At 47.2% G+C, this 16,122-nt stretch overlaps 1 protein-coding gene across 2 annotated transcripts; it reads left to right on the top strand.

Moving 5' to 3' along the window:
* Positions 1-307: 307 nt before the first annotated feature.
* On the top strand, positions 308-15,066 carry LOC144157712 (uncharacterized). Of its 2 annotated transcripts, none has more exons than XM_077688491.1 (3): positions 308-421; positions 8,484-8,739; positions 14,874-15,066. In XM_077688491.1, the coding sequence occupies exons 2-3, from the start codon at positions 8,546-8,548 to the stop codon at positions 14,995-14,997; spliced, it is 318 nt and encodes a 105-aa protein (XP_077544617.1). In that variant the 5' UTR covers positions 308-421; positions 8,484-8,545; the 3' UTR covers positions 14,998-15,066. The 2 variants fall into 2 exon arrangements, with proteins under 2 accessions (XP_077544617.1, XP_077544618.1); XM_077688492.1 differs by lacking the exon at positions 308-421 and adding an exon at positions 436-582.
* Positions 15,067-16,122: the final 1,056 nt, after the last annotated feature.

Raw genomic sequence — 16,122 nt, 5'->3', positions numbered from 1 at the left:
TAAACCTAAAGCGTGGCAAACTGTTCGCATGGCGACGCAGTGAAACATCCCCCTCGCGAGGGGCATGATCAAATGCAGAGCATTTCCGGGGGCGCACGACGTTAAGCAGTTTGCGTTACGTTAATGTTGTTGCACTTGTGGCAACTGCTGACGAGAGAGCGCTAGTCAGCAGTAAAATTGGCATCCTCGGCGCACGTTGAGTCCGAGAGAGGGGAGAGAGTGTCCTTGAAACGTGCCTGGGCGCGCTATCGAATGTTGATCGCGCCGATAGCGAAACGTCTGAGCCGGGCATGTCGAGGCGAGCGATGCGGACTACTACGGACGCCTAGAACGGGTGACACCGTGAACGGGTGACAGAAATGCTCTGCACTTAAAAAACGTACACTTTGTCAAGAAGATTGTGCCGTCTTCTCGTCAACGGGTACGTTTTTTTTCCTGTGTCCGTCTCTGTGATCACAAGTGCAACTTACTTTCAAAATCCCGCTACACCAACTTGCCCGACGTCAAGCTTTACTGAAAAGTTCTCGCCACCCGGCACCTACGCATATTTAGTGGCACGCGGCTGACGAAGGAAAAGAGCACGTATGTCTCCCTCTCCCTCTCTTTATCTTTCTCTCTCTCTCACTGAATGCCGAGTTTCCTTCCGGACGGAACCAAATGCTTGCATAGGGAATTGAAAGCATCCCTGGCAAGCAGGGACGCCCGCATGGCAGCCTCACTCGAGTCAGCGATAAGGCGAGAGCCAGTACATCGATATAGACCAGCCAGTTGTGCCGACGCACTCTCGCTATTTGTGGCGCATCTACGTATAGATTGTACTGGCATGCGGTTTTGGGTAGAGTTCCTGTACAAGCTTCCCCAGAGTAGCGCTTCTGATATCCACGAGCCGCCGCACCGCCGTTTCTAGCATGACGGGCAAGCCTGCTTGCTTCTCAGCGCACCGCACTTCTTTTAAAGCTGTGCGCAGGTCAGCCGCTGCGGCTGCCCAGGCAGGCAGCAGCCGGTGCAGCCATAGAGTTTCATACTTATATATGCTATGGCCCTATTCTCAAATGCACAAATTCACAGGGAATTCGCGATGTTTTTTGCGTAAGCACAGCGCAAGCAATCAATGACGTGATGTACGTATAGCTATGAGGACATGCAGTGTCATTTGACGCTTCGCTCATAAGGATCACACCCAAGGTATCAAATATTATGCATAAAAGATATACAAACCTTTGCAATGTATTATAAAAATTAAGACGGTAGCTGAGGTTGGCAAAATTGGCGTCAACACCACAAGGTGATCGCGTGACCTTTATCCAAAAGCGCGCGAAAAGGGAATGTTGAGCTACAGAACATCCCACAAACTTTTTACCGTGTCTACTTCTTTCTTTCAACCGCTTTTAGTAACATAGTTGAGCGCTCTGCTTCAATGCAAGCTTTGTTGAGTCCCCACCTTCCCGGCCACCACCGCCGCCACGCTATCGTCTGCTGCCATGTTACAAGTTTATGGCGTGATCACAGAAAAAGACGGTCTCGACTATCGCTTGTATGACGCATAATGGCAGCTAAGTGCTTCGCCTGATAACCGCAGAGCGTACCGATGCAGCCGATTCACTCATTCGTCATGCTGGACGTCAATCAGCGCAGCAATGCCTAACACAGTCACTTTCCTTTGTTATTTTTCTGATTGATTGATTGTAGGGTTTAACGCACCGACGCAGCGAAGGCGATGAGGCGCGCCGTAGTGGGCGGCTCTCAATTAATTTTGACCACCCGGGGACCTTTAAAGTGCTGCGAAATCTCGTACGCACGGGCGTTTTTCCTTTCGCCTCCATCAGAAAAGCTGCCGCCGCGGCCAGGAATTGAACCCGCGACCTCATGCTCAGTAGCGCAACGCCTTCGCTAGTCAGCTACCACGGCAGGTACTTTGTTAGTTTTCTCTTGAGTTTGATCACGTGACCCAGCAGCTCACTAGGGGGAGTGTCGACAAATGCCATGCATTGAATTCGCTTTGTCATGAAGAAGCTTGTACTGGTCTGTTAAGATGCTGTTACACCAAATTATTTTATTTTATTGCGAAACTTAAAAGCAAACTACGGCTTGTTATTTGCAAACTACGGCACGTGTCTTGAAACCAGTCAAAGCTATTTTTTTCGGCAGAAAACATGCTCTAAACCGCACGTCATGCGAAACTGCGCCTGCTGCGAATTCATTGGGTCTTCACGGCGCCGAAGGCCGGTGAAATGTTTTGCCTATACGTATTTCACATCGACAGAAGCCGCCATTTTCAAGCTGCTACGTTACATTACGTCACTTTTACGTAGGCTGAAGTTGCCAAAGTGGGACGTGCCGCTCCCGCCAGCTGCTTAAATTACGTCACGCCTGCTCAGCCAATCACCGAGAGTGGATGACAGACAAGCCGTATTATTGAATAGCAAAAGACAACAGGCGGACGTTGCCATAACCGCTGCCTTTAGTCTAGTTTTTCATTGCCGGCCAGGCATTATGCGCCTTCAGTAAAGAGAAACAAGGCAAACTTTAGAACTGGTGCCCGTAATCGTCATGAAGCGTCAAAATGACGAAAGCACACACAACCGTTTTGTCAACCGGAAGGACGTGACCAAAATTGAACGCTAATCAGAAAAAACTTCTTGCAAATTTAGAGTTCAATGTAAATTTTTGCAGTCGAGAATAGGGCCCCTAGAGAGAATTCTGGCGCTGGAATCGCGAGCCGCCGTGGACGGCGGCATTGCAGCTAGCGACGTCCCTCACCTACATGTCTTGGTTAGCCACATGGCTTCTTTTTTGCCTCGAGGCCAGCATCAACAAAAACGGGAAATGTTGTTTTCTTGTTCATCTTGCGTGAAGATTCTAAGCAATCCGTGAGACGAATAAATCTTTCTGAAGCTTTATTTTTAAACTAACAAAACAAATACGGTTAATCGTCTGCAGTAATACTGTTGTTTTTTCGCAGCCAGAGGCAACTTTGCAGCCTGTTCGTGAGCCATGCCGAGGGCAAGGGGAACGCGCCCGCCCGGTACATGACGGAAGGCTCTCTGAAGCGCGGCTCCCCTATAAAGTGGGGTCATATTTCCCTCTAGTATACATTAGTATGAAACGCTATGGGTTCTCGGCACCCATGCGCGACTTCTCCTGCACATATGTGACGCGTGGTTTCCACGCACTACTCGGAATTCAAGATGACAAATGGACGCACATCTCTGCTCCCCTAGGAAAGCTAGACAGGAACTCTAGTTTGGCGTGTTTTGGCCATCGCTCCTGCACTCCGTTTAATTGTTGGATTGCCCGTACAGTGACTAACTATGGTCGCATGTTTAGTTGTACGCGTACCTATGTGAACCACCGTAAAAAGAAGAATTAGGCATAAACAAACGAAAGCGAATGTAGACACAAACGACATCTTTTGTGTCTACCTGCGTAATCGTATGTTTAGCGCCGATTCTTTCTATAGGAGCAACGAACCTACCAGCTAAAGTTTTTCAATGTGAGCCCCCGCACGGGGCACTTCGAGCAATATTGGTCGCGTTAAGTGCCAAAACCGCATACCCCGAGATTCCATACGTAAGCTTTAACTACTCACCGTGGACAGAAGTTTGAAGACGAAGGGCTGGAAACTGTAGACTGTGGCCGTCGGATACTCGGTACAGATCTGACACACGGGCTTCCTATCTGTCTACCAGGCAGGGGACTCGGAAGACCTGAATGAGCATGAGGCTAACCTAAGTGGACATAATTCCGCGTGCCCCCTTCCATATTATGCTGTATGTTGTTTCTGAAAATTTCTAAATAATTGCTTGTCCTCCTAGACGGGTCTTCACCGATGCATGGGACTCATCGTGGGCCTGATATTAATCAGAAAGCCTCATAATCAGCAAACGGCATAAGTTTTCGAAGTTCCTTGTCTTTCATTTCCTCTAAACGGGAACAATGGAAACCAGAAAATATATAAAGGAGCGAAGTTTGTAGACCCTGTTATCTTGAACAACATGTCTAATTACAAACCATCTGGAGTTATACTAAAGAGCCAGAAAATCTTCGTTTACCTCAATGTGGCCATGTCGATATTTGCATACCACACGCCGAACATGTCGCAGAGACTAATCTGTAATATATGTTTTTCAAGAAACTGACGATTTTTGAGAAAGCTCGCCTGACCAACATGTAATAGTAGTGAAGAGAATTAACACCTGACGCGATGAAAAAGAAATTAAGAACAGAAACATTGTACTTCCTTTTGAAAAAATCTAGCCTCTTTCACTCCATAACCACGGCTTTCATTCATCGTGAAAAAAAAAACGTTAAAGTAGCAGAGTGAGAGGATAGTCTAAAAATCGTATTGTACTTTTTCATCCGTTACACCCAGAGTGAAATCTTAGCTTCGTTGATTGGTTGACAGTGCGTTTATTGTTGATGCTGCCATGTAGACAGAATACAATTTTTGTTTGTTTAAAAGAACTAGCTATTGGTAACTCACTCAATGCCATTTCATGAACGGGAGATGTCTTATTAACTAAAAAAGTGAAATATTGAAAAACTTTCAAATGTCACGTGCACTGACAAAATCCGCATAGGATATGACAGGTACTACTAAAAACACAGTTATGAGAGTGTCAGATGAAAGTGCTAGATGCATTCTAGTGATACGGTCAAACCGAACTAGAGGCGCCACTACGATCATCAAGTCTTGGCGTTGACTTACGTCGTAGGTCGCCAATCGCGCACTCAACACTCTGTGGTGCCCGAGACACCTCACTGGAAAGGGGCTGGGGAGTTTCCACTGCTCCATATCTTTAAGTGCGAATGCACTTCTTAAGCGACCCTGAATCACGAGTCCACCGCCGTCCGCCCGTCCGCACCACATACCCACTTAGGGCGATTGGCCAAGAAGAGTTCCTAATTTCTTTAGCACATACCCACTTAGGGCGATTGGCCTAGAATCGGGCGTGAGAAGGGCTAATGCACCCGCTTAAAGGAGTACTGACACGAAATTTCAAAGCTGAGATCCGCTCTAGCAATCAAGTACAACGACAACACAAATAGGTGTCTGTGAATAAATGCATCTTTCTTTCTTTGTAGTTGTGTGTGTGTGTGTGTGTGTGTGATCTCTCTTTCGCGAACATTACCGAACCGCGCAAATTCAACTCGTGCATTCGCACTTTCACATTCTTCCCCTCGGGGAAATGCGGGGAAATTTTTTTTTCTTTCCATTATTTCGACCATTTGTCAGAATCGTCATCATCACCGTCGTCGTCGCCAGCCTACTCAGGTTCACTGAAGGGTGAAGCACTCTCCCATTGACGATCCAACCGCTCCTGTCCTGCGATGCCCGAGCCCACAGTTTACCCCCGAATTTCATTTCATCGCTCCATCGGGTTAATGGGCTTCCCCTCTTTCTAGAACCATCTGTTGGTATCAACTCCACTAAACTAATTGGCCTCCGGTTTTCGGTTCATCTCACTACACACCCAGCCCAATTCAATTCATGTTAAAGCAAAGCTTTACTACACTTTCGTCCAGCGATTTTATATGGGATGCGTAAATGACCTTTTAGATGCGACTGCATCTCATTCACTCGCCTTGTCCCTCCATACGGCGTTGTTGTTGTCCGTCCACACCCCTCCCCCATTTTCCTCGCCGCGCGAGGTGCGCTCTCCGCCGCTCACCCCCTCTCCTCTCCGATAGCGAACACTCTCTCGCGAAGGGCATTGGATTGGATTGGATTGGCTTGGCTTGAATTGGCTTGGCTTGGCTGGGATTGGATTGGATTTGGATTGAATTGGATTAAAGTGGATTGTTTTGGATTGTGTTGCGTCATAGCCGCGCCACGTTGCGTCGTAGCCGCGGCAGAGGGTTCACGGCACGTTTCACACGATGGGAGAATCAAGCTAACGGAAACAACAACGGAACCCCCTATGCGTCGCATCTACGCAGGGGTTCCCGCGAGGGGAGGTGGGAGACATTTTGACCGGAGACACCTCCGGCGACAAAACTCTCGAAGTGCATCGGTTGATTCGCCGTTCCCGCTATTGGCGCCTGCGGGCACTGACAGCGGTCGCAGCCCCCAGTGCCCGCAGCCGCCCATGCATGCGGCTCTGGGTCGTTTCGGGCAACGTGACTCGTCTTGCGCCCTGCGAAGAGGAACTGTGCGTTCGCCATGAATGAACGCCACGTTCGCCCGCCCACCTTCTGTGAGAGTTGCATGGAACCAAACGGCTTTAAGATGTGGTTTGCAATACAGTTAAATCAAAGGTTAACTAAGCGAAACCAAGGCTCAACCAGACTAAGCCAAGATTTGGCGTTACATATCCAAGGTCAGCAGAGCATAGCGCAGCAGTTTTTTGTTTATTTGAACTATGATATCTGCAACTCTAGTTTGTTGTCTGATCTCGGTAGCTCTTTTCCTGTCCCTGACTAGTATTGCTTACATTATTCGTTCTATGGCCCGTTGATTCAACCTTAGTTTGAATTGTAGTGGTTTAGTAAGGTGCCAAATTTCCGGTTTGTACGTCATCACTTGCAGTACGCACTGGTTGTATATCTTTTTTTTTGAGCGACAGAAGTAGCTTAGTTTTCACTATTTGGAAGGGCTTGCCGAGTGCTCCCGAACCCACGTCTATTATGCACGAGATTTCTCTCGCGTGGTTGCGGTCAGCAATATCCATGCGTCCGAGGTAGTTATATTCTTTTACTTCTTCTAGCGTTTAATTTACTAAGCTGACGAGAAAATTTTGGCATGCCTTTTCTTCATTACTTAAAATTTTTCTTTGTTTTTAGCACCACTCCAGCGGACGTACGGGATCCCTGTCGGTTAGAACACAACACATAGTCATACTATGACTTGGCTATTGGTTCTGCAGTTCTCTTCCATATATTGAGTGGGGAGTGGGCACGGACCCATATTGTGGTGAACACTTCCCCACCTCAGTAACATATATAGGTAAAGGCCCAAGCAGTCCATCTTCCTAAACAGGTTCAATGGAGCGAGAACAAACTGGAATACATTTACAGAGACATCTAAACTACTTTACACGTCTATGAGACACCTACACGTGGAAGAAGCTGCCCAACTCCTCACGACGCACATACATCCTCGACGCCGCCGAAGAGTCCATTCCCCACGGCTCTGGTGCCCCGCGCAACCAGAGTTGGCCTTGTTGGAATGAGGACTGTACGCGGGAGCGAGAGGCCCAGAACAAGGCATGGAACAAGCCATTGTTGGCCTTGCGCCACTAAACACCAAACATCATCATCATCATCATTGAAACTCTCATCGACGTTTCCTGCTATTTCTCTGTGGATTAAAAATCCACCTGCCTTCTTTCTTCTCTTTGGGTACACTGTAGCCTAAAATATGATCGCAGTAAGCTCCATGAACCCTTCTCCCGTCCTTCTACGTTAACCCTATAATATCCCACCTAATCTCAGAGAGCTCTTCTAGTCCTACAGCTACGCTTCCCTCGTTACACAGAGTGCGTGCGTTGAACGTTGTCAGGGTCATGTTCCAATGGCGGCCTGTCCGCAACCAGAGATTCTTAACACCTTCTGCCGTATCGCTGGTCTAACCGCCACCGTGGACAGGTGCTCTACAGCTTCTAGGGACTGAGGGCCGAGGTTTCCGATAAAATTGGTAAAAGAAAACAAAGCCCGAGGAAACAAAATTTTTCAGAAGCTTTCGATAAAATTGGTATGTTTGTTCTTGGGTAAACAAAAAGTTTTAATGAACCAAACTTTATTTTGTCCTCATAGCCCTCTAAAATAAATGCACTTGAATCAGTCATCCGTCGTTCCTACATCGTACGTAAGAGACGTCGGTTGATAAGGGGCCTTAAGTATGCAACAATTGTGCGCGGTTACGCTCACAAGGAGCAGGCCACTTTGGCTGGTTGCTGACTCGGTTTTGTAGTGGAAGCTACACTGGCCGAGGTTGAGCAGTTTTGCATGGACCTTGAAGGGTCCTGCTGCGCAAGCGTGAGGAGCATTGGATTGGATCGGATTGGATTGGATTGGATTTGGACTGGATTGAATTGCATTTTATTGATAGGAATCCAATCAAATTGGATACGGGTGTGTAGAGAATTGGGTCTGCACATTCACCGGTCTGCGCATTCCAGAGGAGTGACGTCATAGCCGGGGAAGGTGCACCGGCGCCGGCGCGTGCCCAGCTGTGCGCCTCCGTTGCGCAGTAGCCAAGTCTGACGCTGCGCCGGGGCAGCTTGATAGTCGTTTTGCATGGCTCCTGGAGAGCAGCGCTGCGCATGCGCGAGGAGCAGTGACTGGGCTAGACTGGACTGGACTGGACTGAACTGAACCGAATTGGATTGTATTGGACTGGACTGGATTGGAAATTGTTTTAGCAGCAGTAAGCATAATAATCAGCTAATCCTGGACAACCAGGAAACATAAGAATAACCAGTTGAACCTTTGCTCTTGGCATAGCCGAGCTAAACCACTGCTAATTTTTTATCGTTCTGCAGTTGCCTCGGCGGTCGAAAGTCGCGACTGCAGCAGTGAGGACACGTCAACTCTCGACCCGCTGATGGCGATGGGAACGGACAACCTACCGCAGCCTCCCGAAGAAGACGACTCGTTCACGAACGCTCGCGTGCTCGCTGTCACTGTGGCCACAGCCATGCTGGTCGTGTCTCTTACGCTAGCATGCATTGCAATTGCCTTCCTGGTCGAGCCGATACCTGACGAGTCGAGTGACGATATGTATGAAGACGTCGAAGCGTACGTACCTTCGGTTACGACCTCCGCATTTTAGATGCGACGCATGTCTTTTACTAGCCTTGTCCCTCCGGCTTCGTCCGGCGTAGTCCGAATCCCTCCCCCATTCTCCTCGCGGCGCCAGCTGCGCACTAGCGCCGCTCTCACCGCAGTGCCATCTGCGTGTTAGCGCTCGCCGGCGCTCGCTCCATCGCCGTGCCAGCTGTGCGTGGGTGCGGGTTAGCGCGCAGCTTGCGCTCGGTTAACACATGCGCATGCGCTGCTATGCGCTGCTGTCTCTCATTCCGCTGCATATAAACGCGGTAACTGCGCCGCTGCGCTCAGTCGTTCCGCCGCCGCTCCGCCGATGACATCCTCCGATGACCACCGATGATTTGAATGGAGACTAACAGGCCTGCTATCGCGATGGTCGGCGCAACTGTAACAAGCACCGACCACCCCGATAAAATGTACACCATCTTCCCGCGAGGGGAACCATGGGGTAGATGCGACGCATCGGGGGTGAACATGCTGCGTAAAATATGGACACACAACAACAATGGACACGCTAACATAACGAAAACGGAACGGAAACCCCCGATGCGTCGCATCTACCCCATGGTTCCCCTCGCGGGAAGATGGTGTACATTTTGAAGGGCAGCTTTATTCGGCCATTCCTTCACAAGCAAGCACTGTTATCATTCCTAAGGCGATGAATTAAGCCAAAGGCACTGAAAGTTTCAACAACATAAAGAAATGTCATCTAATAGTACACGGAAAGAGAGTGCCAGATACAAAGCACTACCTTTCAAATAAGAACGCGCGTTACCCAAACGGCTCGCGGAGATTGGCGTTGTCGGAACCCAAACTGAAAAAAGGGCTACGATTACTGCTGGCCGGAGGTGACATGGTTGAAACGATGGGAGAGGGCGCGCAAGTACCGGCGGCGGCTCATAGCAGCCTCCGAATGCGCGCGCTAGCGTCACGTTTGGCATTGATTTTTCCAAGAAACTTCCCCTAACGTTTGCCATGTCTAATGAAGTTCGTGCTATTCCGACATCGCGTTGCTTTCAATCAAGATGAAGTAGACCGTACTATAGAGTTATTTTGCATCAGAATACCTGCCGGAGGAGCAGTCCTTGACTTTGCGAGTAAAAAGAACAGGTCTATATTTGCAAAGATATCGAAAATCAGGTTTTGTTTGCTTGGGCATTGGCTATCTCCCCTGTTTTTTAGTAGAACAAAGCGTGCATAGGCAGATATCAATCACAAAGCTTTTACAGTGTTTTTGCGTGCAAGCATCTTTCTGAATATTCGTCCAGTAACTTTACCCTCATTGCACATCAAGGATCGCATTGCAAAATTGGGCTGAAACCACATGCCAGCTTCCACAGCTGGATGACTCACTAAACCGCGGTAAAAGTTACCAATCTACCGCTGTTTCCTGCTCTCAGCAGGAACACCTGCATTGATAACATTTTACTATCAGGTAAGCAAAATCTACAACTCTAGAAAAGTAAGCACTCTTTTTGGCGATTGGAAAAATAATTTAGTTTACTGCTTAGGAGAGAACACTTTCGTTTTCTTTTTCACTTTGCGACGACCACGGCCGATCTTTGGGAAGATGCATTTGCTACCGTGAGCAAGGATGATTTTGGGTCCCTTTGCCTCGCTATCTCCATTTTTATAAATACAAAATTTATAAAGAGTGAGATAGCATGACTACTTATTTGGATCAAACTTCGGCAAAGAAAAATTTCAGTGCGGTTCACCTTTTAATGACCACAAAGCCAAATAGAAGACAGTTTCGGACAGATAAGAATTACCCCAATTTTGTCACAAACTATAAACATGTACACTTGATATTAAAACATATGAAGCAATGCGACTTCCCAGTCACCTTCTGGCTAGGTCTTGGTGTCGTCACAAAATCTTGCTTGTGTGCTTGACGGCGGCGGAGCAAAGCCACCAGCATAAAACAGGATTTGGCGATTGTTTCTAGCGGTGTTTAATCATGCCACTGGAATGCTAACGTTGATTTAACTTACTGATAGCTATGGTTTCAGCGTTTCCCTTTATTGCTTCCCTGCTGTCCATGGTGTGCCACAGATGACATCGGCATGTGCGATATATGAAAGGTTTTCCATAGGTATTGCGTTGTTTTGGATAAAAATGCTTGTTGTTAATGGAGTCGAGACGGATGAGTTGTCAGAAGCTAGTTCTTTCAAATTGAAAAATATTGTGTTTGGTCTTCATGAGCCTTTATATCTCCCGAAGCGACAGTAGATAACATGTCGACATCAGGAGATATACACTAGTCTAGTGAGGTCAATAGGGAAATAACAACAGCAGGCACCACCCTCCCATAGGGTAGTCTACGAAGCCAACGAAGCTCTGCATGCCTCGTGCTTTGTTGAAGCAAGTGATCTGAAGGGGGTCATTCTCAGCAGAGAGTGTGGATGGAAGTGCAGTGTTGCGCTTCAGGATATTTGCATACGGCGATGGCTCAGCTGGGATGCCAGGTTGGGCTATAAACTGCCAAATTGGGCTACTTGATTTTATAGTCGGCGGCTGAAATAATTGAATAGCTTTTTGACTCTTTTTGGGCTGTTGTGTATTTCTGCTTGAGAAACCCTAAACATGTAGACAAAATGCCACTCCTAGGCTGGCTCGCAAAACGAATAAACGAATCAGGTGCAATTTTAGTCTAAATATAGTAATTTAAGTTAGTCTGAACGAAATAGAAAAAATGCGTCAGAAGATGTAATTATTTAAAGGCGAACATGAGCAGATATGGAAGGACTTCACACCAATCGAGACTTTTTAAAGCGGTTCAACACCACCGCTATGTATTCAAGTGCAGCTGCTTGTGCTCCAAACGAGTGATGTTTTGTCTTGCACTAATTCTGTGAACATCTAAAATCTGACATCTGACAAATAAGACATCTGAATGAGCGTTTCAAATGAACCGTGTGAACTTTTTTGATTTGGCTATATGGGCTATTTCCGTAGGTCGACATTGGGCTACTTTTGAGCTATTTATCTCAAATATTTGGCGGCTTGCTCAGCGTGAAACTGGCATCCCTGAAGCTGAGCTGCAGTGCAAGATTGCAAGGAAGAGAGCAGACACGATGCACGAACATAGTCGCGCGTTCAAGCGTCAAGGGAACGAACACAAGAATCCGGCTCCCAAAACGGAAGATGAACATGATATGGTGTCGTGTAGCGTGCATGCCGCAGTAATTTTAGTCATGATAAGCGTGACTCCCAAGGAGAGAGAGCCGAAAGAACCGCGGGCAATGAGCCCCAAGTTATGCAACGCTGCCGTATCGTTATCCAGAACGTCAGTGCCCGCGCCCATGACAGGGCAATACATATCGCTATAGCTCTCGGATATTTGGTTAGATACCTGAAAAGCTTTTCGAAGAGATGTACGGCGTGACACCCTTCGCCTGAACTGTAGTTTAACTACGGTATTAGGACATTATATACATGTGACGAGCCGACAGTCCCTGCTACTAAGTAGCTGAAGAAGCACTCAGGACATATCGACGTTTCTTGAGAGAGTGTGAAGATGTTATTCAGCGTCTCTCCTTGAACCCATACGCTTGCCTACCCCTGGATGCCATGATGTCAATATAATATGTGTACAAAGCAAGCGCGCATTCAAAATTTGCCGTGGGGATAATTTGAACAAGACGGTAGAAGTTAGGAAAAAATAAGTAGTTAAAGTTGTGTGCTGCTCCGAAATGCGACGCGTATTACAGCGAAGATATTTATGGCTAGGACGCTGGATTTAATGGTGTTGGCGCGGAAAAGCGCTTTGCGCGAAAAGCAGCTTACAAAAACGAATAAATGCATTTCAGTGTGCAAGTGAAGCCAACTTTGAAGCGATGCGTGTAAGGTTGGTGACCTTACAGTACTCAAACTTGCAACGATAAGGTCCTAGAGCATTACCATCTTATATTGAACCTAGAAAATTGTGTTAAAAGGGAAGCATGCTTTAAACGAATCGGTGTAGGCTTCGTCTTTGTAAGCTGGCTTTACCTCATTAAGGGCAGAGCAGTGAAGCCTTTTCATGAAGAAAAAATGCTTGCGGCTTAACTCAGGTGACCTTGGATATGCAAAGCAAAAGCTTGGCTTAGCCTTGTAGCGTCTTGGTTTCGCTTGGTTAACCTTTGATGTAGCCGTATTGGCGACCGCGGCTCAAGGTCGTTCGGCCCAGTGTAATGGCCACAGGAGGAGGCCCTGCCTAGCGTTCATTATCGGCAAACGCGGTGCAAGATGTGTCAGATATCCCCAGCACTACCAAGCGGCGCATGCATGGAAGGCGGTGGTTTTGGTCAGCTGCCGATCAGCTAAGCGGTTGCTCCCGCAGCGGCCGCCACCGCTGAGTCGCAAAATGACTTAAAGCGGGGCCTTCTGCGCAGCGCCGACATCCTCCGTGAAACCGGTGGAGGAAAATAGTAAAGCTCTGCTTTAAAATGCGGTGCGAGCGGGTACCGATAGCAGATACGCGGGTGGAATCTTCCACGGCGCCCCGATACGAAGGCGGCGTCACACGAGCGCGCGAGACGATGCGTAAACGGCGAGCGAGAACCGACGATGCGTTTTGAGAGTCAAAGGATGAGAAATATGCTTCCGACGGCCACATGTCAACTGGAAAGAGTTCAAAGGCCCGTAAGTCAGGTTCCAAAGAGACCTTCACGGTCGCCATTTTCCCTCAAGCTGAATCGTGTCCGGAAGGCTGGGCTTCGATAGCGACCGGACCGCAGACAGGAAAGTGCGACGCACACTCACCACGGAAGCACCGCATTCATTGCTGTTTACTGGTTTTGTAAATAGGCCCCTGCCTGCTTGCTTCAGTGCGGGGTGGATACGTTAGCCCTCACCAACACACTAGCGTCTCGTGACAACCACCTTGAAAGATTGGAATTGCTGGTGAATGGTTTATGTAACTGCTTTCGTCGCTTGATAGGTGACAGATTACGCTGTAGGTTGGGCTGATGCAATCCCGCGATAAAGCTGATGATGCATTAAAAATTACACCATGAAAAACACGACCACAAGAGAAGAAGGACGACGGCACAAGCGCTTGTGTCGTCGCCCTTCTCTCGTCATTGTTTTTTCTAGCTCTGGCGTTTTATTACAGTACGCACCAACTTCCCGAGCAATGCGCTTTGCTGAAGTTTCGATGAAGTAATGGACGTGTCTCTGGGATATCTTACACAGCCGTGTCAGCATATTGCTCATCCGCGTTTGCAGTTCTCTTGATTATCCCGGCTAAGCATTGCATAACTGGCATGCACTCGCCAAACCATTTGTATTTGTTTTTGCGTGCCCAGACAGCTCAAATATTTTCGCACTGCTTTATAAGCAGGAGTGTATTGTGGTTTTAAATTTGCAATGAACACCTGCCCAAGTGCTAAAGAGACATTATTTATTTCACGGTGAGCAACAGATGAAGCGTCTACTTTGAACAGAAGTAAACTTTAGCTGATGATCATTTTACCAAGGTGAAAATATATCGTGTTATTTATGGCATGACATGTAGGGTTCCGTAAATAAGCGCAAAAAGTGGAAGGCAGCAGTTGTTTCACGCCCTGTTTACATATGGTGCAGGTATAAGAACCGTGAAGAGACGGTTGTGTTTTGTTAAGAAGAGGTTAAATACTTTGACGAGAAAAGAATCAGTTTTTGAACATCTTGTCCGCATATCTTCGAATTTTATATCGTGCTGAAGAGACCCCATGGGATCCCTTCAGTTCCAGGAGGTGCGACACAAATATTATTACCGCTCGGAAATTAATACTTCGTAAATCACCTACTTATTGCCTTATTTATTTATTAAACACTGGAGGCTATAGGTGTCCCAAGCAGGAGTGGGGGCGTACACAAATTGTTAAATTGATAGTAGAAATAGTAATCAAAGGCACACACACAGAAGTGCATGCCCCAAAAAGGCAAAGGTGAAAGAATAAAGAAACACCAAACGACGCATGGCTCTTCCTAGTTGCCTGGTTTTTCTTATTCCTGAGCATCACCACAAACACGGCATCACTCCCTTCTGTGTTTGTGGTGAGATAATGGGAAGACTTTGGGGCGGGTGGGTGGCTGCTCTCCCATTCCCATTTTAACCGGAAATAAACACTTTTCAGGGTCGAAAACTTCACGCTACCAAATGCGGTGCTCAAGCCACCTCTGCCAGTAGCGAGAAGAGCCAACGACACCGCCGACATCCCCCATCCAGCCGAGCCATCGCAAGGCCCTTACTACGCCTAGAGCCCTTCGCCTGAATTTAGTGACTGACAACATCTATGCGAACGCAGCTTGACTGAACCCATATAAACTCTTTCCTTAGTGATAACTCAGGGTGAACTTTTGGACCATAAAGTTTTTGCGATGAATATTCAAACGAAATGGTTTGTGTTTTACATTATATATTATTATGAACTTAGACGTATTTTTATCAATACGTGTACCACAAGGAGAGTGACCGACATTGCACAAACATTACGGTTCTAACAGACTTCGTTGTCCGTGATGAAGGCGAGGATACAGCGTAAAAAATGTAGCGTCTCAGTTTATTCCAGGTTGGACGTTTGTTCAAATACATTCGATATTGTGGTCCCCAAAACGGGGTTTGTGTTACTGCTTGAAACTTCAGAATGAAATTACATATTATGCTTGTGTTAGCGTGCATAAGCCTCCTACAGTGTCCCCATTAAATTCAAGCTGCTTTACTTATGCTGACAAGAGCGCCACATAAACCGTGAAAAGGTAGATAAGCAAATGCAATAAGACACTCAGTGCGTCAGGTGAATTCGTGAATACGGCAGCATGCATTAACCTTTTTGTGCTTCCTGTTCTTTGAATTAATGCATACAGCGTGAACAATTAGACGAAGGCCTAAAGAGAGTGGCTACCCGGACAAGCGCTGACCTCCAACTGATTTATTTTAGAAAACGCAAATATATAAGTATTCACACATTATCCGGGTTGCGGGACAACGTCGTTCATCTAATTATTCGCACTGTAAGCATTGATTCAATGGAGTACCAAGTCACGCAAACTCGCACGTTAATTAGTTACATCTCCTGTTCTTTGTTACTTATGTTCAGCTAGGAATTATTTTGAAGCCCAGAGCCTTTATTCATCAACTCAAACGAGAAATGTTTGGCCGGTATGCAGGTTTATTTCTCGTCCTGTCTGCCTGTCCCTCGATTCAGCTTTCTGGCCAAAAGTGGTCACTATAAGCCAGACAGACGTATGTGTAGGCAGAAGCCAACTACTAAAACTGCTAGCATAACTCATATACGTCCCCAGTATCTGCCGCAAAGAAACCTGAGGCGCATTTGAGCCAAAACGTAAGTAGTTTTCCTGTAGCTTCCGCGTCCGGTTACGTAC

Source organism: Haemaphysalis longicornis, unplaced genomic scaffold (assembly GCF_048455015.1).
Source record: "Haemaphysalis longicornis isolate Haplotype H1 unplaced genomic scaffold, Haemaphysalis longicornis Haplotype H1 scaffold_10, whole genome shotgun sequence".
Classification (NCBI taxonomy): Eukaryota; Metazoa; Arthropoda; class Arachnida; order Ixodida; family Ixodidae; genus Haemaphysalis; species Haemaphysalis longicornis.
The sequence above is the reverse complement of the archived record's forward strand: the minus strand, read 5'-3'. Positions and strand labels throughout refer to the sequence as shown.